At 40.2% G+C, this 20,049-nt stretch overlaps 1 protein-coding gene across 2 annotated transcripts in view; it reads right to left on the bottom strand.

Annotated features, from left to right (window-relative positions):
* LOC126998036 (unconventional myosin-X-like) overlaps positions 1 to 18,802 on the bottom strand; it is a 114,110-nt gene extending 95,308 nt beyond the window's left edge. For both annotated transcript variants that reach the window (XM_050859334.1, XM_050859335.1), the window contains exon 1: positions 18,653 to 18,802. In XM_050859334.1, coding sequence (XP_050715291.1) covers positions 18,653 to 18,677 — 25 coding nt within the window. In that variant the 5' untranslated portion in view covers positions 18,678 to 18,802. The remainder of the gene's footprint in view (positions 1 to 18,652) is intronic.
* Positions 18,803 to 20,049: the final 1,247 nt, after the last annotated feature.

The raw sequence follows: 20,049 nt of genomic DNA, 5'->3' as shown, positions 1-20,049 counted from the left end.
AGGACGAAAGGAAGGAAGGAGGAAGGGATGGGAGGAGAGAGGAAGTGAAGCAGAGAGGAAGGAAGACTGCAAGAGCGAGTAAAAGGAGGAAGACCGTTAAGTAGAAAAAAATAGAAGGAAAGATGGAAGAAGGAAAGAAAGGAAGTAAGGAAGGAGGGAGGGAAGAAAGGAAGAGGACTGAAGAAGAGGAAGAGACCTAACCAGAGAGGGAGAGAAAGACGGAAAGAAGGAAAAGAAGGAATGGAGGAAAGGAAGTGTAGATAAAAAAATAAAGGGAAAAAGGAAAAGACTAAAGAAAGAAAATAAGAAAAGGAAATACGTCACACAACCTACGATCAGACGAACGAACGAAGGTGAAATAGAATATAATGGAAAAGAGGACAGAAAGAAAACGGGATGAGGGGGAAAATAAAATAAACAAGACGAAAACAACGAAAAATATGGAAATAACAACACGTATGACTAACGAGAGCAACGAGGAGGGAAAAAATATACGAATAAATGCAAAGAGGAGGAACGGAAGGAGGAAAAAAGAGGGAAAAAGAAATCATAAAACAAAACGAAAACAACGTAAAATATGGAAACAACAACACCTATGACTAACGAGAGAAACGAGGGAAAAAAATATACGAATAAAGGCAGAGAAAAGAGGAGGAACGGAAGGAGGGGAAAGAGGGGAGAAAGAGGAGGAAAAAGGGGAAAAGAAAAAAGGGGAAAAGAAAGGGGAAAGAGGGGGAAGAGGGAAGAAGAAAAAGGGGAAACGAAAAAGAGGAGGAACGGAAGGAGGGGAAAGAGGGGAGAAAGAGGAGGAAAAAGGGGAAAAGAAAAAAGGGGAAAAGAAAGGGGAAAGAGGGGGAAGAGGGAAGAAGAAAAAGGGGAAACGAAAAAGAGGAGGAAGGGAAGGAGGAAAAAGAGTGGAAAAGAAAAAGAAATAAGACGAAAATGACGAAGTGGGGAAATCAGAAAACGAAAAAGCGGGAAAAACAAACCCATTATAAAAAAATAAAAAAAAAATTATACCCCGGAACGAATAGCTGAAGATAAGACAGAACAATACCGTGAAAGCAAAACAATTCAGCAAAAGAAGAAAAACGAAACAAAGAATAAATAGACCGAGAAAACGCTGCAAAAAATACAAGAAAAAACAGATAACGACTCGCAATTATGATAACGATGCGGAAAATCGAAAGAATAAGAAATAAGAAGAAAATGTTTTATACACAAATAATTCTGCACGAAGGAAAAACATAAGAAAGAGAAAATAGCACGAGATAAAAGAAGCCAAAAGGAGAAAATTATTGGACTGGAGAAAGACGAGAAGAAAAAAGGAGCTACTGGTCTTAAGGGAAAAGAAAGAAAAAGAAAAAGGGCAAGACAATAGAAAAGAAAATATTTGGATAGGAGGAAAGAGAAAGAAAAAGGAACTACTGGTCTAAAGGGAAAAGATAAATAAAAAGAAAAAAAGGCGAGACAACAGAAAAGAGAGAAAAAGGAGACGAAAGGAAGAAATTACAAGGGAAAGAGATGAAAGGAGAAAAAGGAGAAACATGGTAATATAGAACGGAGGGAGAGGAAAAAGGAGAAAATGAAGAGATAAAGAGAAAGAGGAGTAGAACCGATATGATAGAAAAGTAAAAAGGAGAAAAAGTGAGAAAATTAAAAAAAAGGAGGAGTAAAGACACACTAATAGAGCAAATGCAATGAGGAGGAGGAAGAGAAGAGTGAGCAAGGAAGAAAATGCAATAAAGAGGGGGAATAGGAAAAGACAGACAGAAGGGGAGATGACAGGAGGAGATAGGAAGAAAGAGAGACAAGGAAGAAAAGGAAAAGAAGCGAAGAGGAGGAAGAGAATGAGAAACGGCAAGTAAGATGCAAAAAAGTGAAAAAAGGGAGGCAATAAGATGAAAAACGGTATGGAAGGACGGAAAATGAAGAGCAGGAGGAGATAGAAAAGGACAGTAAAGAGGAAATGGCAGAGAGAGAGAGAGAGAGAGAGGACGGGAGGGAGGCGAACGATCAGCTGGGATGGCCACGTGCGCGCCGCCACCACCAGACAAAGGACGCGACCCGCCGATTATTGCTAAAAGGACGCCACCGTTGCCCTCTTCACTCCCTTCATCCCCCGCCCGAGAGAGAGAGAGAGAGAGAGAGAGAGAGAGAGAGAGAGAGAGAGAGAGTTACACACACACACACACACACACAGACACATACACAGACAAACAGACCGTAAATGTGTTTGTTTGGAGATACACAAACAGTCATCGTCCCCCTTAACTTTTAATAGAGAGAAAGGGACACCAAAACAAGAGTAGAGTGAAGTGTGGGAACGTTAACACACACACACACACACACACACACACACACACACACACATTCACTCACACGACCACCCATTACAAACCCCTACTGAGAGAGAGAGAGAGAGAGAGAGAGAGAGAGAGAGAGAGAGAGAGAGAGAGAGAGAGACTATTGAACTGTATACACAAGAAAACAAGAGTAGAGATGGCATTAAAAATATAAGCAAGCAAAAACTCTCCCCCACCACGACCATCCTTGCATTATTTGACACTATAGTTCTTTTGGCTCGTGGAGAGAACAAAGAGAACAGACCCCACGTAATGGTTCTAGTCTCTCTCTCTCTCTCTCTCTCTCTCTCTCAGGAATGTTACTTAGATCACAACAAGGCTTTTAGTATGCCGTCTGCTTTATATGGACCCCCCGTCTCTCTCTCTCTCTCTAAGTTCACAGGCATCGTAAACAACAACTTTATCGTAAGAAACTGCAACATAATTACACTGCATTTCCTTCAACTATAAAAAAATTCCTAACTTAAACTTTTAATAACTTCCACATACACAACTCTCTCTCTCTCTCTCTCCTCCGCTGGGTTACTTAATATCTCTCCCTCTTCCCCTTCATCTCCTCCCCCTTCCTCCCTCTTCTCCCTTTCTGTCACTCACTTTTCGCCTCCTTTCCCTCCTTCTTCCTTCCTCTTCTTGTCCCCTTCTTCCTCTTTCGCCCTTTCTTCCTCGTCGTCATTATCATAATCTCTCACTCATCGTTACTTCTGCTCACTCTCTTAGAACTGATTAAGAGAGAGAGAGAGAGAGAGAGAGAGAGAGAGAGAGAGAGAGAGAGAGAGAGAGAGAGAGAGAGAGAGAGAGAGGAACGACTTTTAAAACGATTTCCTGTGCATTCCATTCACTCACACACACACACACACACACACACACACACACACACACACACACACCAAAATAATACAAACTTGGTAATAATAACTTCGGTGATAATGCACTTAAGTTATGAAAGCTCTAAGTTGCTTCAGTTTAAGTTTTATTCTCTATTAAGATAAGAAAAGACTTAAATTTGCTAAAACTACCTAATATTTTGCTTAGGGTCTTCCATTTGTGTGTATGTATGTATATGAATGAATGAATGTATGTCTGTGTATATTGAAGAGCAAAGAGGGAAGATGGAAAAAGTTTGTTTGTGCATGAATAAGTATGTTAACAAAAGAAGAGTGAGAAGATGGAGAAAATAAACAATAAAAAACAACATCTCAATACAAAAGTAACCTAACCACACGACGTCCCTGTTCCTGCTTCTTCCTCCTCCTTCTCTTCCTCTTCCTCTCCCTCCTCCTCCTCGTCTGGCCGGAAGCAACACTCCTCAAAACACAACATCCTTACCACAACATTGTAAGGAAGAGGGAAGGAAGGAGGAGGAGGAGGAGAAGGAGGCAAAAGAAAAGAAAAATGTTAGTACAGGAGGCAAGAGGAATCCTTCAATATTGCACCACGAGAGAGAGAGAGAGAGAGAGAGAGAGAGAGAGAGAGAGAGAGAGAGAGAGAGAGAGAGAGAGAGAGAGTACTACCCAGCTGGTGAATGTTATGTAACACGCTACCACTTAACTGCTTAACAAACACAACTGATCTCTGGCTAATGAATTTATGAATGATTTAATGAAGTTGGCTTATAATATATTGCGTGTATGCCTGCCTACTAAATAAATAAATAAAAATAAAGAAAGAAAGAAAGAATGAGACAAGAACGAAAGAAAGATGTTAATGGAAATGGATAACAACCGAATAGAATGCTGTTGCTGTTGCTATGATGATTTACGTAAACTATTAATGAGATAAATTATAAAGTAGTTATTAAATTGTACTCAACCTCACGCAAGGGCACGTGTTCCTGGTGCAAATTACCTATTGATTGCTTACCCGTGAGTTACTTTATGGTATGCAAGGGTGTTTGGCCATTAAAATGTAAATAGGTTCATTAAAATATTGTACGTAAGTAGTTAATATTAACACGAATTAATTTCTCTCTCTCTCTCTCTCGTAAACAGGATGCTCTTATGTGCTCTACTTTGATTACTATGATGACGAAACAACATTGAAAAACCCCATTACTCTCTCTCTCTCTCTCTCTCATAATGCCTGTGAAAAAACAAAACAATAACGATGAACCACCATCTCGACAAAAGTTTTAATGATATACCAATTAGGTTTGATGTTCTTTTTGTGTTCTTGTCAGTGATCTTTTACCAACTTGACCTCTGCATCCTTTTGACCAACTGGATGTACTCGTTTTTATCATATCTTTAACTTCCACTCCCTGTCAGAAAACGCTATTATTCTCATCACTGAACTCGACTTGACGTTGTAATATTTAAACGCCTACGTCTTTGTTAACTCGGTAATAATATTCGCGCTAAATTCAAAAGCTGTCAATTAGTCTACCCAACAGGCTATCTTTACTTTTCTTTCTTTACGTTCTACTTTCCTTACCTTTTTTTTTTTTACTTTTTATATTCAACACTATAGTCCCAAATTATGATGATGATGAAAATAACAATACGAATAAAACTTCTCTCCCCTTCCATTTGCATTACAACACAAACACTATATTTTAAAGGTCAATCTCTCGTTCAGTCTATTGATATTAATTCTTATTCTTTTTATACTTTATACTTTCCCTTTACTTTTACCTCTTTCTCAACACTCCCCAAATGATGAAGATGACAATAATAGCAATAAAAATGAAACCACTCGGCTTCCACTTTCATTACGGCACAAACACCATCAGGTTTTACAGGCTTTATCTCCTCGCTTCCCATTCTCTCTCCCTCCATCGCCGTCTCCGTCTCCCGTGGGTCCCCGGGGCATCATTACAAGCCACACGCACTCACAAAACGGCTTCCATCGACTTCTCCTCCACCTCTTACTCCCAACAGGCTAAAGATAATAGGAACAAGACAATGCCGCAACGGGGAACACACTTTGGATTCCCTCCTGATTATAACTTGGAAGCTTTCTAGAGGCGAATATCAGGACGCATTTGAAACTAAGAGCGATATTTTTAAACATGCCCAAGCACATACATTTTTGACGACAACCCATCGACTTCTCCTCCTCTTACTCCCAACAGGCTAAAGATAATAGGAACAAGACAATGCCGCAACGGGTAACACACTTTGGATTCCCTCCTGATTATAACTTGGAAGCTTTCTAGAGGCGAATATCCAGACGCATTTGAAACTATAAGGTCGGTATTATAAGACTTTTGCTTCTCACATCAACTATTTCTAGACGTCAAAGAGAGGATCAATCGGGTTGTATTGAGTGTTTCTTTAGGTTCACGGTGCAGAAGGGTCAAACTACCACCAGAGTCATAAAACTTCTACTGGAAATGCCTCAAACTCCTATGAAAGCCTTGTCAGATATGTGAACTTTGGGGACGAAATGTTTAGTAATATGGCCCTTATAAGAGCGATATTTTTAAACATGCCCAAGCACATACATTTTTGCATGGCTTTGGAAGGAGTTGCGGGTGTTTCCATGGGTAGTTTTATGACCCTGGTGGTGGTAATTTGACAAAGCATCTGTATACCATGAACGTGGAAATAATAACACGCATCAGGACTCGTTAAATCTCCTCGTCCTTTGGAAATAGGCTAGTTGATGTGAGAAGAGAGGCAGAAACATCGTGAGAATATCAACCCTCTACTTCTCTTTCCTCCTCTTCCTCCTCTGCTGGCTTCTTTACTTTTCCCTCAATCTCCTCACTTTCAATCCTCCTCTCCTGGCTTCTCTCACAAGTGTACTCTCATTGTTCTCAAGTCTAAAGTGGTGTTCTGATGATGATGGTGTGGCTATACTCTATCTTGATTGTGGTTTCTTTTTTGTCTTTTTTTTATGTTTTGTTGATGGGTGATTTCTAAAAGGTGATGGTGGTGATAGTAGTGTTGTTGTTGTTGTTGTTGTAGTAGTAATAGTAGTAATAGTAGTAGTAGTAGTAGTAGTAGTGGCAATAGCAATAGTAGTAGTAGCAGCAGCAATAGAAGTAGTAGTAGTAGTAGTAGTAGTAGTAGTAGTAGTAGTAGTAGTAAAAGTAGTAGTAGTAGTAGTAGTAGTAGTAATAGTAGTAACAATAGTGGTAATAGTGGTGGTAGTAGTAGTAGCCCTTTCTCAATAGTTTTTGTGGTAGTAAAAATGATAGTTACACAAAATTTAATGTTAGAAAAGGCGAGGCACAGGAAGAAGTAAAAGAAGAAAAGTATAGGATAAAAGTAGTAGTGGTGATATTATCAGTGAAGTAATTGTAATAATAAGTGGAAGGAAAAAAAAGACGGTAATTGTTTCCAGATGGGAGAGGCAATGCCCCCAAACCAACACAAAACAGCCCTTGCTTGACCTTCCACCCCCCACCAACCCTCGTGTCCACAACGGTTCCCTGCAGCACTGAAAGGGGGAGGGGAGGGGTAAGGAGGCCACAAAGGGGGGCTGACAACTGTATATAAAGTACTGAATGTCTTCCTGCAAACTCCTAAAGGTGCGAAGGAAGATGAAAGGGTGTTGATAAAGGTTTAAATAGTGAAATGATGCTGCATTGTTTTAATTCGGTGATGTTGGTTTAAATTGGATGTTAATGATGCTTTAAATGAATGTATTGATGATGTTTGCTTTCATGGAGTGTTGGTGAATGTTTAAATGATTGTACTGATGGTGTTTTGTTTTAGTGAAATGGTGAGGAGTGTATGAGTGTTGGTGAAGGTTTAACTGATTGTACTGATGGTATTTTGTTTTGGCGAGGTGGTGAGGAGTGGATGAGAGTTTTGTGAATGTTTAAATGAGTGTGTTGATGGTGTTTTGTTTGAGTGAAATGGTGAGGAGTGTATGAGAGTGTCGGTGACGGTTTAAATGAGTGTATTGATAGTGTTTTGTTTGAGTAAAGTGGTGAGGAGTGTATGAGAGTTTTGTGGATGTTTAAATAAGTGTATTGATAGTGTTTTGTTTCAGTGAAGTGGTGAGGAGTGTATGTGAGTTTTGTGAATGTTTAAATAAGTGTATTGATAGTGTTTTGTTTTAGTGAGGTGGTGAGGAGTGTATGAGAGTTTTGTGAATGTTTGAATGAGTGTATTGATAGTGTTTTGTTTTAGTGAGGTGGTGAGGAGTGTATGAGAGTTTTGTGAATGTTTAAATGTGCACTGATGGTGTTTTGTTTTGGTGAGGTGGTGAGGAGTGTATGAGTGTTATGTGAATGTTTAAATGAGTGTATTGATGGTGATTTGTTTCAGTAAAGTGGTGCGAGTGTGTGAGTGTTTTATATTTCAAGATTTGGCGGTGTTTCTTTTAAGAGATTCAAGTTTCACATTTAAGCAACGATTCTGGCGCAGAGTGAAAAAGACCGAGTATTAAAATGATTGAGGGTAGATACGTATACTCTCTCTCTCTCTCTCTCTCTCTCTCATTAGTGACTCTTGTGTCTCGTGCGTGGACCCAAAGCTCCGGACACACGGGTGCTGCTTCGCTTGTTCCGTACCCGTGTCCTGTCACGTGCGGGGCTGAAATTGACCGTGACTCCTTGCAGGGACGGTGGATTTTTTTTTTTCTTAAGTGATGGGTATTAATGAGAATGAAGAAAAACGAGCTAGCTATTTCCTTTCTTCTTTCTTATTTTCAGTTTCTCGTATTGTCTCCCATTTCGTTTTATCTCGTCTCGTCTCTCTCTCTCTCTCTCTCTCTCTCTCTCTCTCTCTCTCTCTCTCTCTTTGTGTGGAGTTATTTGTTTTTGCTCTCAATTTTAAAAGAATGTCCGTCTTCTTTTTGTTTCTTTTTACTTCTTTTCTTTCTTCCAACCTTTCTTCATAATTTCAACCCTTTCGTACTTATTTGTTGATTGACTGACTTGACTAACTGACCGACCGACTGACTGACACTGATTGCTTAACTGCCTGAATGTTTGATTGACTGACCGAAAGTTTCATGGGACACAGGAACTAAGGCTATTCACGTTAACGAGTGTGTGTGTGTGTGTGTGTGTGTGTGTGTGTGTGTGTGTGTGTGTGTGTGTGTGTGTGTGTCCCCGACAACGACCTCCATTACCTAACATCAAACTCTCCAAAATAAGGTTGAATTGCCTCCGTGATTACAGCAAAAACCCAACTATTTTTTTTTGCCACAAACTAATAGAAATAAACATACAAAAAGTGTCCTTGACTGTTATGACTTCCCATCTATACACACACACACACACACACACACACACATTGCTTCAGGTGCTTTGAATTATTCGTAATGTTTGAACTCTCTCTCTCTCTCTCTCTCTCTCTCTCTCTCTAGTACTATCACTATCATTACATTTCTTTTCTCTTATATTTATTTCTTATTCTTCTGCAACAATGAAAGAACAGAAGCAAGCAAGAACAAGAACAAAAACAAGATTGAACAAAGACGGCGAGTAAAAAAAGAAAACAAAAAGAAAACAAAAGACTCGAGTATTAAAACAACGTGACAGACAGACCAACAGACGTAGAGACACCGGGAGAGACGCAGGGACATAAGCGGATGAGAGAGAGAGAGAGAGAGAGAGAGAGAGAGAGAGAGAGAGAGAGAGAGAGAGAGAGAGAGAGAGAGAGGATAAACACAAAGACATAAACTGAGAATGTGCAGAGGTATACACTGACAAACACACACGTAGAAAAAAATGCCAAATATCAACAAACATAAACAGACAACATTGAAAGACCCGGCAGAAAAAAGCATAAAAAAAAAATGATCATACACAATTATTAACACGAAAAATAAAACGCAAAAAACAACAAAAAACAAAATCGAATCATACACTATCATGTGACTCCATAATGACTAAAAATAATAATAATAAAAAATAATAAATAAATTAAAAAAATAACAGGTAACGCAGGTGGACAGACAGACAGGTAAAACAGGGCGTGGCGTGAACAGGTGAGAAGCGGTGTGTGTGTGTGTGTGTGTGTGTGTGTGTGTGTGTGTGTGTGTGTGTGTGTGTGTGTAACAAGGCCGGATGCCCCTGTGACACCTCTGATAACCTTCTCTCCCCTCTCCTCTCCTCCCCTCTCTCAACGCACACCAGGTGGACGGATGTGCTTCACTAGTTTTGTCACCCCCCCCCCCTTTCTCTCTCTCTCTCTCTCCTGTAAATATACTTTTAAAAATCCTTTCTCTTTCACGTCCTCACACTATTTCTAGCTTAAAAGTGAGTTCCTCTCCTTTTACTTTTTTTTTTTACCTTGTAATCTCTTTTTTTTTTCTCTACTACCTATATTACCATCCTTATAACTTCTTTCTCCTTCACATTCTCACACAAGGCTATTTCTATCTTATAACTTTCTTCCTTTCCTTTCCTCTCCTTTCCTTCACCTTTTATTCTTTTGTCTCTGTCTGTCTCTCTCCCTTTAATATCGCCCAGGAGCACAGGTCAGTCAGTCAGCAGGGGAGAGAGGGAGTGACGCCACCTGCTTCCTTGCTTCCCTATTCACCCCTGGACGCAGCTGCAAAGTTTAGCACAATAACGCTGGAATGCATGCAAGGGGAAGACAAGCTAACGAAAACAGTTGCTAGTGGTGCGGGGGCTGACAGTGGAGCATTTAACACAATTACGCCTAAATTTATGCATCCCCAATGAGAAACTGGGTAAACACGTTGTCTCGTTCATCTATGCTAAAGGAAAACATGATTAAGCTAAGGAAAATAAAGTAACTCGTAATTGTGTGAACGTAAACTTGGATAACACATTGCCTCGTAAGTCTGTGTAAAAAGAAATTAAGAATAGCTGAGTAAAATATGGTAATTCATAAATAAATGCAAGTCCAGTGAGAGAAGCTATATGATAAACATACTGCCTCTTGAATCTATGCAAAGAGAAAATACGACAAACTAAGTAAAATTTAGTAATTCGTAACTCTAGGAATGACCAATGAGAGAAAATGAGGTTAACACATGGCCCCGTGAATCAATGCAAAAGGAAAAGAAGGCTAACTAAACTAAATTAATTCGTAATGGTGTGTACATAAAATATAACTAGATAAGATTATTTCTGTAGGTAGTTAAGTTATTAGCGCCATACAATTATTCGAGATCAGGAATAGTTAATAAACGTATGACTGAGTGACCTAAACGGAAATTGAATAAACGCCAAATAGCACGAGATAATAAACAGTTAAGAGATGTTGGAATGATTGACAACACGAAAAAGAAAATAATAAAGGCGTAAGTATATGTTAAACAGCTTCAATCGTAGTAATTCGTGTATTTATGTAATGTAAAGTGAGATCCTAAGTGGAATGGGATATCAGGAGAGACTGAGAGAACGAACACTGCAGAATGAAAGCGTAACTATGTAAAAGAGACTAAAAGGAATCGACATAACAGCCTACCGTTTAAATTTGTATACCTAAATAGACTTGACAGACGAAAACGAGGCGTGAGAACTGATTGACAGATGACATTATTGGGGCCGTAGATTGAAGCCATTCCTTTCACCGCCTATCTTTTTTATTCATTTATTCATTAGCTTGTTCGGATTTCCGCTTGGTCGACTTTCCCTTGCAGCAATAAGAAATAAAAAGAGTAATATAGACTTCGCAAACGAAAATACTGTCTGAGAATTGATGGATTTATTTTGGCTTCGGGCTGAGCGGCCTCTCTTGCCGTAAAAAGAATTATTGATCAGTAAATAAATGAAAATAAAGATGGAGTAAAATGAACTTTGCTAACGAAAACATTATATAAGAATCGACTAACTTGTTTTCGTTTCCGCTTGATCGACCTTCTCTTACAATAAAAAAAATAAAAAAATCAGAAAATTAAAAAAAGAGGAAAAATGACTTTGCTAGCGAACATGTGGCCCAAGAATTGACAGAACGGATAAAGAAAATAAAAAAATAACTAACGAAAACATGCTCCAAGAATTGACAGAACCGATGTAAATAAGACTTTGCCAGAGAATATATGACCCACAGAATTGACAGAACGGATAAAGAAAAAAAATAGCTAACGAAAATATGATCCAAGAATTGACAGAACGGATGTACTAAATAAGACTTTGCCAGCGAATATATGACGCACAGAATTGACAGAACGGATGTAAATAAGACTTTGCCAGCCAATATATGGCGCACAGAATTGACAGAACGCATGTAAATAAGACTTTGCCAGCGAATATATGACGCACAGAATTGACAGAACGCATGTAAATAAGACTTTGCCAGCGAATATATGACGCACAGAATTAACAAAAGATAGAAAAAAAAAGTTAACGGAAATGTGACCCGAGAATTGAATGAACTTACGTAACGGAACGAGGCTTATATAAAGTGAGATAATCTAAGCTGACGGCCACGAAATACACGGTTACCTGGGCCAGTTGATGGGCACTCAGGTGTAAACTCTTCAAAGGGAAAAAGTTTGTTCAATGACTTTCACTGACGGCTTGATTATACACGCCTGAGAGTATACTGGAAGGCTGGTTGGGTTATAGACATTAGTGGGGCCTTAGAGTTGATGTTCTTTTTATGTTGTTTTTAGATTATTTTTCATCGTCCGTAGAACATACTAATGAAGGGAGACTTAAAGCAAGTGGATATGTAAAGGCACGCATCTAGCCTAGTCCCTTACATAAAAATATAGCCTACTGTTACTACTTGTTTTACATTTACTACTACTACTAATTACGAAGAAGAAGAAAAAGAAGAAGAAGAAGAAGGAAAAGAAGGAAAAGAAGTAAAGAAGAACAAGAACAAGAAGAAAAAGATCAAGCGGACGAAAAATAAGAAAAAGAGAAATAGCCAGAATAAAAGACGAAGCAAAAGACGACGAAGAAAAGAAGACAAAGAGTAACGTATAAATAGAAAACCCTGTCAAAAATAACCCTTCCAAAAACATAAAATAAGACAAAGAATAACAACGTATAAATAGAAAGAAGAAAAACCTGTCCAAAATAACCCTTCCAAAAACATAAGAGACGCGACACGCCAAACACGAAAATCACAGGCCAGGTAACACATCCACAACGTCATTTATTAAAGGGACGAGCGACCGGCAGGTGAGGGGGCGGGCAGGTGTGCGGGGCCAGGTATTCCAGGTGGGCGGCCTTGACGGGACTCACCCACATACAGGCAATCACACGCTTTTCATTTTTTTTCAGGTGTGCTCCACGATCGTTGACAGGAGAACACAAAGGTAAGGCGGCTAATTGGATTGGTTAATTAAGAGGAGAGGAATGGAATAACAAAGACGAAAGGTGAGTGAGTGGAAGGTAGACGTGTTAGGTATATACTTTCCCTTTTTTTGTTTGTCTTTTTTCTCCTTTTTTTTATCTATCTGTCGATCTATTTTCATCAATCTATTTATGTATCTATTCACCTGTCTACTTATTGCGACTGTCTCTATGGACGTATATATACCTTTCTCTTCTTTTGTTTGTTTGCCTTTTTCTCCTTTCTTTTAACTATCTGTCGATCTATTTTCATCAATCCATCTATTTATGTATCTATTCACCTGTCTACTTATTATTAATGTCTCTATGGACGTGTATATACTTTTCTTTTCTTTGTTTGCCTGTCTTTTTTTCTCCTTTCTTTAATTATTTCTATACCAATCTATCTACCTATGTCTACCTCTTTTTCTACTGTTGGCCTGCTTCTTTTACTCTTCTTTCTTTAACTGTCTACCTATTTTCATCAATTTATCTATTTATATATCTACCTACCTATTTTCATCACCATCTACCTATGTTCATTTGTCTATCAATTAATATATCGTTTTACCTACCTACCGATTGCTACACTCTGTTAATATTAACTGGGTAATGTTTTAAGTAATGATCAAGCTAATTCAATGTAAGAACGACAGGTAATTTTTTTAAGTAATGATCAAGGTAATTCCATGTAAGAACGATAGGACTGAATAGAGCTGAGATTAAAAAGATGTTATTTGCTGCATGATTACAGAGTTACCGAGCTGGCTATCTTGTTTTGTGTGCGCGGTAAAATCAGGTGAAATAAATATATAACTAATAGAATAGATTAAATAGATGTTATATACGTCACCGGGTGCGCTTAAAGTTACACGTACGAAAGGTTGTTTAATGTATAGGCATGTTATGTGTTATTTTGAGTTACGTCGAGTGCGATTCAAAAATATCCATCCAGTCAAAACATATGGACAGACATAAATAATAGGATTCTCTCTCTCTCTCTCTCTCTCTCTCTTTGACAAGGATTTTTTTGAGCCTATAACAGATGGATAGCCAAAGTTGAAGGCCACGTTATTATTATCATTATTACGAGAGAGAGAGAGAGAGAGAGAGAGAGAGAGAGAGAGAGAGAGAGAGAGAAACATATAGACAGACAGACGGCGTGAAACTAGAAAACAAACACTCAGATCCTAGTCTCCATAATAAACACATCCAACTCTTTAATCCGAAAAACACAAGACCGAGACCAAGAGGCGGAGACAGGCAGGCAGGTAAGAGGCTTCGTGACCGCTAACAGGTGGATCAAGTCACCTAATTGGCTGACTTATCTCTGTCTTTATCTCGGGTGGGCCGGTAGGACATGGGGCAACACACTGGCAAGGTTAGAGGAGCCAGGTGTTGAGTGTGACAGCCGCGCCCGTCACCTGGGGCATGATAATAAGCATACCTGACTGCTTGTGAGGTGCCAGAACGGCCGTTACCGGAGGCGAGACAAGCAAGAACAGGAGGAGGGAGGGAGGGAGGTAGTGTAGCATTGAAGCAAATATGCAAAGGGTGTAGGCTGAGAGAGAAGAAAGCAGGCAACGAGGAGATAAACAAGAAAATAAAGGCAAGAAAGAAGATACGAAAGGAAGGAGAAACGAATGGACAGGAAGAGGAAATAATGTAAGAAAGAAGAGAACAGGGAGACGTGAACAAGATAGCAAGAAGATACGAAAGGAAGGAGAAACGAATGGACGGGAAGAGGGAAAAGAGGAAATAATGTAAGAAAGAAGAGAACAGGGAGAGGTGAACAGAAAAGCAAGATGATACGAAAGAAAATGGAGAGAACAGGAATGAAGAGGTACGTACAAAAACAAGAAAATAAATAAGATACGAAAGAATGGGAAAAGGAGGACGAAAAGGGAAAGGAGAGGAAAGCAGGCAGCAGGGAGACGTAAACATGAAAAATAATGAAGATACGAAAGAAAGGAGGAAGGAGAGGACAGGAAGGGGAAAAGAGGAAATAACGTAAGGATTCTGGCATGGAATGAGGAAAGAAAACAAGCTGGGAGAGGCAGGAAGAGGAGAGGGAGTGAATCATGGAATAAGGAACGAAAGAGGAAGTAGGATTAGCAGCAGTGAAGGAGTGAAGCAAGGAAACGAGGAAAAACGCGACAAAAGAAACAGACAGGAAAGGAGGATGGAGGAAAGAGGGCAAGAAACCAAGAGAGAAATCATGACTGAGAGGAAATGGAACACGAAAGAAAGGAGGTGAGCAGACAAACACAGACCAGAATGATGGATATATAAATCGGCAGAGAAGTGGAACCCGTAAGAGAGCAAGGAAGAAGACGGAATAGGAACATGGATAACTCTGCAAAATATAATAATACACAAATCAGCACGGAGAAAAGAAACACAAAAGAAAGCAGAGGAGATAAAAGACAGACAAGAATACTGAATAACACAACAGGATAAATTAACAAGGAAGATGAACACGAGAGAAAATAGATAAGAGAGGCAAGAATATTGGATGGGTCAGCAGGATAAATAAATAGGAAGGGAGGAAACGAAACACAAGAGAAAACAGGGAAGAAAGAAGGAGGTAGAAGACAGGCAAGGATAATAATAGGGAGAGAAGCAGTAGACAAGATAGAAATTAGGCAGGAAGTAGGTAAGAAGGGAGGGAGAGGAGAGGGGACAGGCAAGGGAGGGGGGAAGGGAGAAGGGAAGAGGAAGGGAGGGAGAGGTGGAGAGGACAGAGGGGGGAAGGGGAGAGGCTGGGAGGGGGAGGGAAACGGGACAGGCAAGGGAGGGTGAAGAGAGGCTGGGAGGGGGGAAGGGGAGAGGGGGGTGGGAAGGGACAGAGAGGGAGGGAAGGGGGAAGGGAGAGGCAGAAAGGCAGGGTGGGAGACAGACAGACAGACAGGGCGTTAGTGGACACTCGCCGCCCAGCTGTCAATACTTAAAACAGACAGGCAACAGCTGATTTGTTCTTTTACGATGTTCAAGGACAGGCGAGTAAGTGACACACACACACACACACACACACAAGCAGACAAAAAATGAATGATGTCGCCCGTAACTTCTCTTTTCTACTTTTTATTGTGTTTTACGATTGAAATAACTCATTGGTGATAAAAATAGCCTGGGATGAAAACATAATACTTGAACATTTAGAGTAGAAAATATACGCATTCATAGTAGTAGTAGTAGTAGTAGTAGTAGTAGTAGTAGTAGTAGTAGAAGTAGTAGTAGTAAAAACCTAGTCAGTCTCTCTGTCCACAAATTTATACAACCCGGACGACTAAAAGGCAACACGCATATATTTTAACGACGGACGAAAAAAAAAAGGATATAAAAAGTTACCTAGTTCAGAATTTACGCCCGTGTCAGGATGTTACCAACCATAACACACACACACACACACACACACACATACACAGAGCAGATGCAAGCAAGGTCATGGGGGTGAGATAGTCAGTTATAGTCACTCTCACTCTCTCTCTCTCTCTCTCTCTCTCTCGTCAGAAATAAATCCTGCGTGACGCGAAATGAAACAGAGGGAATATTAAGTCAGGCATCAATAATTCTTAACCATCCCACCCACTGACACGAGCTTGACATTTAAACAAAGAGAAAAACAATTTGAAACACTGAAAACAACAATGATAAAGCCGAGAGAACACACAAAGGATAAAAAGAAAAGGAAAGCGGGGAAATGGTTGATAAATAAAGACTGGGGAGAATAGATACGTGAATAAAGAAGGAACTAAAAGAAAAAGGATATAGAGAAGGGCAAATGAAGAAAGGGGAATAATGGATAACGTGAATAAAGAGAGAACTAGCAGAAAGGATATAAAGAGAAGGGCAAACGAAGGAAGAGGAAGAACAGATACGTGAATAAAGAGAGAACTAGCAGAAAAAGGTAAAGAGAAGAGCAAACGAAGAATGGAGTAGAACATATACGTGGATAAAGAAGGAACTAGTGGAAGAAAGGATAAACAGAGAAGAGGCTATTATAAAAACATCTCGTAAATTGGGGGATGGGGCGAGGTAGATAGATTGATAAGCAGGTAAATTGGTAGGGAGGTTGAGTGGATTGGGTGGGTAGGTAGGTAGACAGGTAGGCAGATAGGTACAGTAAATAGGTAGTAAGGTTGATTAGGTAGGTAGGTATGGTAGGTAAGGGCAAGGTACGTACGTAGATAGACTGAAAGGTAAGTAAATATGTTGGAAGGTTGAATAGGTTAGAGGGTAGGTTAGGTAGTTAGGTTAGGTAGGCTAGGTGGAGATAGGTAGGGTGGGTAGAGATAGGTATAGGGTGGGTAAGTAGATAGGTGGGTGGGAGGGTGGGTATATGCGGTCAACATCCTTTAACAATACGAATTTGACGTAAGCGGGAACGAGTGACCATTTCATCTGATAACTGTGAATTCTTTGACCATTGACCTCTTTTGACTCCCACTGAATCCCTCACTGGGGGGGGAGGAGAGGGGAGGGGGGGTGCTTAAGCCACTCCCACACGCTCAACACACCCACAACCCGAGAGTGAGTGTAGGAGGGGATAACAGGACTAAAAATGGGTGTGGAGGGGAAACTAATGTCAAGGTGCGTTTATGTTTTGAAAAGGAAATGAAGTTAAGTCTGGGATTGTTGTTTGTCTATCCTTACACCCACGAGTCGAAAGGAAGGAAAACAGGACAAAATGGATGTGAGGGAAACTGGATTGTCCCTGAATTCGGAGTTTTGATAAAGAAATGGACTTGTTTGAAGCAGTGAATTAGGTATATATAGTTATAATTGTCTGTTCTTACACCCACAACCAGAAAAGAAAGACTGGAGGAGGGAAAACAGGATAAAATAGGTGTGGAGGGAAACAAAATTATCAGAGCGTTCGGAAATTTGAAACAGAAATGGACATGTTCAAAGCTGATTAAAGTATTGTTCTGTTAGTCTCTCCTTACACCCACCACGACCCGAAATTAAGACTGAAGGAGGGAAAACAGGATAAAATAGGTGTGGAGGGAAAGGGAAACTAAATCATCTCAGAGCGTTCGGAAATTTGAAACAGAAATGGACATGTTCAAAGCAGATTAAAGTATTGTTCTGTTAGTCTCTCCTTACACCCACCACGACCCGAAATTAAGACTGAAGGAGGGAAAACAGGACAAAATGGGTGTGGAGGGAAAGGGAAACGAAATCATCTCAGAGCGTTCGGAAATTTGAAAAAGATAAGAACACGTTTGAAGTAGTGAATCAGGTGAATGGATATAGGTACTGGTCTGTCTGTCTGTCCTTACACCTACAATCCAAAATGAAAAGGGAAAACAGGACAAAATGGGTGGGGAGGAAAACTAAATTAGCGCGTTCAGAAATTTGAAAAAGATAAGAACACGTTGAAAGTAGTGAATCAGGTGAATGGATAACGGAATGGTCCGTTTGTCTGTCCTTACATCCACAACCCAAAAAGAGAAGGGAAAACAGGACAAAATGGGTGTGGAGGGAACGGGAAACTAAATTATCCTAGAGCGCTCGTAAATTTTAAACAGAAAAGGACATGATTAAAGTACTGGACAGGGATGTGGGTATTGGTCTGTCTGTCTGTCCTTACATCCACAACCCAAAAAGAGAAGGGAAAACAGGACAAAATGGGTGTGGAGGGAACGGGAAACTAAATTATCCTAGAGCGCTCGTAAATGTGAAACAGAAAAGGACATGATTAAAGTACTGGACAGGTGAGTGGATGTGGGTATTGGTCTGTCTGTCTGTCCTTACACCCACAACCCAAATAGAGAAGGGAAAACAGGACAAAATGGGTGTGGAGGGAACGGGAAACTAAATTCTCCTAGAGCGCTCGTAAATTTGAAACAGAAATGGGCACGTTCGAAGCAGATTCAGGTATCGTTATGTTATGTTGATCTTCCCTCGGCGGGCTGTCAGGCGTCATGCAGGCCGGAGCACACCATCAAAGCTTCAAGGGTAACAGACTAGCAGGAGCCGAAAGGAAAATCGAGGCAGGACTGAAGCAACTAAAGCGTTCTCTCTCTTAGCTCAAAAATCGATGAGACTCGGGAGGTTCACACACCCGCCCTTCCCACCCTCAAACCTCCCTTCCAACACCCACACACGCCCGCATACTCACCGTTGGCCCCGAAGATTCGCTCCATGGCTGCTGCGAGTTAACAGATCCTGGCCACTAAGTAATTTCAGAGTAACATGGTAGCGAGCGCAGTTCACCACAGACCCTTCCCCTCACACTGCTCTGACATGACTGAGACTGGTGGCGTGGATGGAGTCCCTCACCCGCTTAGATGCCAATTAGACTTTTCCCTTCGTCCTGCCTTTTTTCCTCTTTTTTTCCTCACTCCATCGCCTTTTCTACCTCATAACCTTCCTACGCAGATCTTTAGGAAAGTTTTAATGAAGTACTTGACTAACGTGTGGTCCTATTGTCTTGTTTTCTTGCTTAGCTTCATTGTGCATTCACCGAGTTACCAGTTCGGACGTTTTTTAAGAGCGCGAATGAGTCACAAACGTTTTAAATTACCTCTAAACCATAATTTCGGGCCATATCATCATCACGTGAGGGAGATAATAGAGAGGTATTAGCTAAAAGATACAATTATGGGTCCCGTGTCCCTAAGATAACTGGGAAATAGCACGGATATGGAAGATTAAGTAAGTCTGAGGTATTGCATTTCTCGGAAGGGCAAAAAGGAAGTAGAATCAACACGTGAGGGAGATAATAGAAATGGATAAGGTAAAGAATACAAATTGGGGTCTGTGTTCCCATGCTAACTGGAAGCACACACGAATGTAAGATTAAGTAAGTTTGAGGTATTGATGCGTTTCCCGGAAGATCAGAAAGAAAGTAAAATCAACATATGAGGGAGATAATAGTAAGAGATTAGTTAAAGAATGCAAATTGAGGGTTTCGTGTTCCCAAGATAACAAGAAAAACGCATGAATATAAGAGATCAAGTGAGTTCGAGGCATTAAAGTATTTCTTAATGTATTTCCGGAAGATCGAGAAGGAAGGAAGTGGGAGACTCAATGAGGATGCCTAAACGATGAGTCACCTTACCTGTAGACACACCCGAGCTTATCTATAGTGACTCAAACGCCCTCGAAACACGGGAAATATTCTTGTGAGATGCATGAATGCTTCGTGAATCCATTTTGGGGATGACTAATCTACAGTTAACAAAATTCATTCACTTGGAAATATTTTTTTATTAATTTGTCGACATAATGGTGATGAGAGAGAGAGAGAGAGAGAGAGAGAGAGAGAGAGAGAGAGAGAGAGAGAGAGAGAGAGAGAGAGAGAGAGAGAGAGAGAGAGAGAGAGAGAGAGAGAGAGAGAGAGAGAGAGAGAATAAAAGGTTAAAAAGAGTAGAGAAACAAAATTATAGGATAGAAATAGTATGAGGAAGTGCAGTAGAAAGGAGTTAAAGAATGTATAAGAGAGAGAGAGAGAGAGAGAGAGAGAGAGAGAGAGAGAGAGAGAGAGAGAGAGAGAGAGAGGGCCTGCATCCCATA

This window comes from Eriocheir sinensis, chromosome 13 (assembly GCF_024679095.1).
Source record: "Eriocheir sinensis breed Jianghai 21 chromosome 13, ASM2467909v1, whole genome shotgun sequence".
Lineage (NCBI taxonomy): Eukaryota > Metazoa > Arthropoda > Malacostraca > Decapoda > Varunidae > Eriocheir > Eriocheir sinensis.
This window is presented reverse-complemented; position numbering and strand designations above follow the sequence as displayed.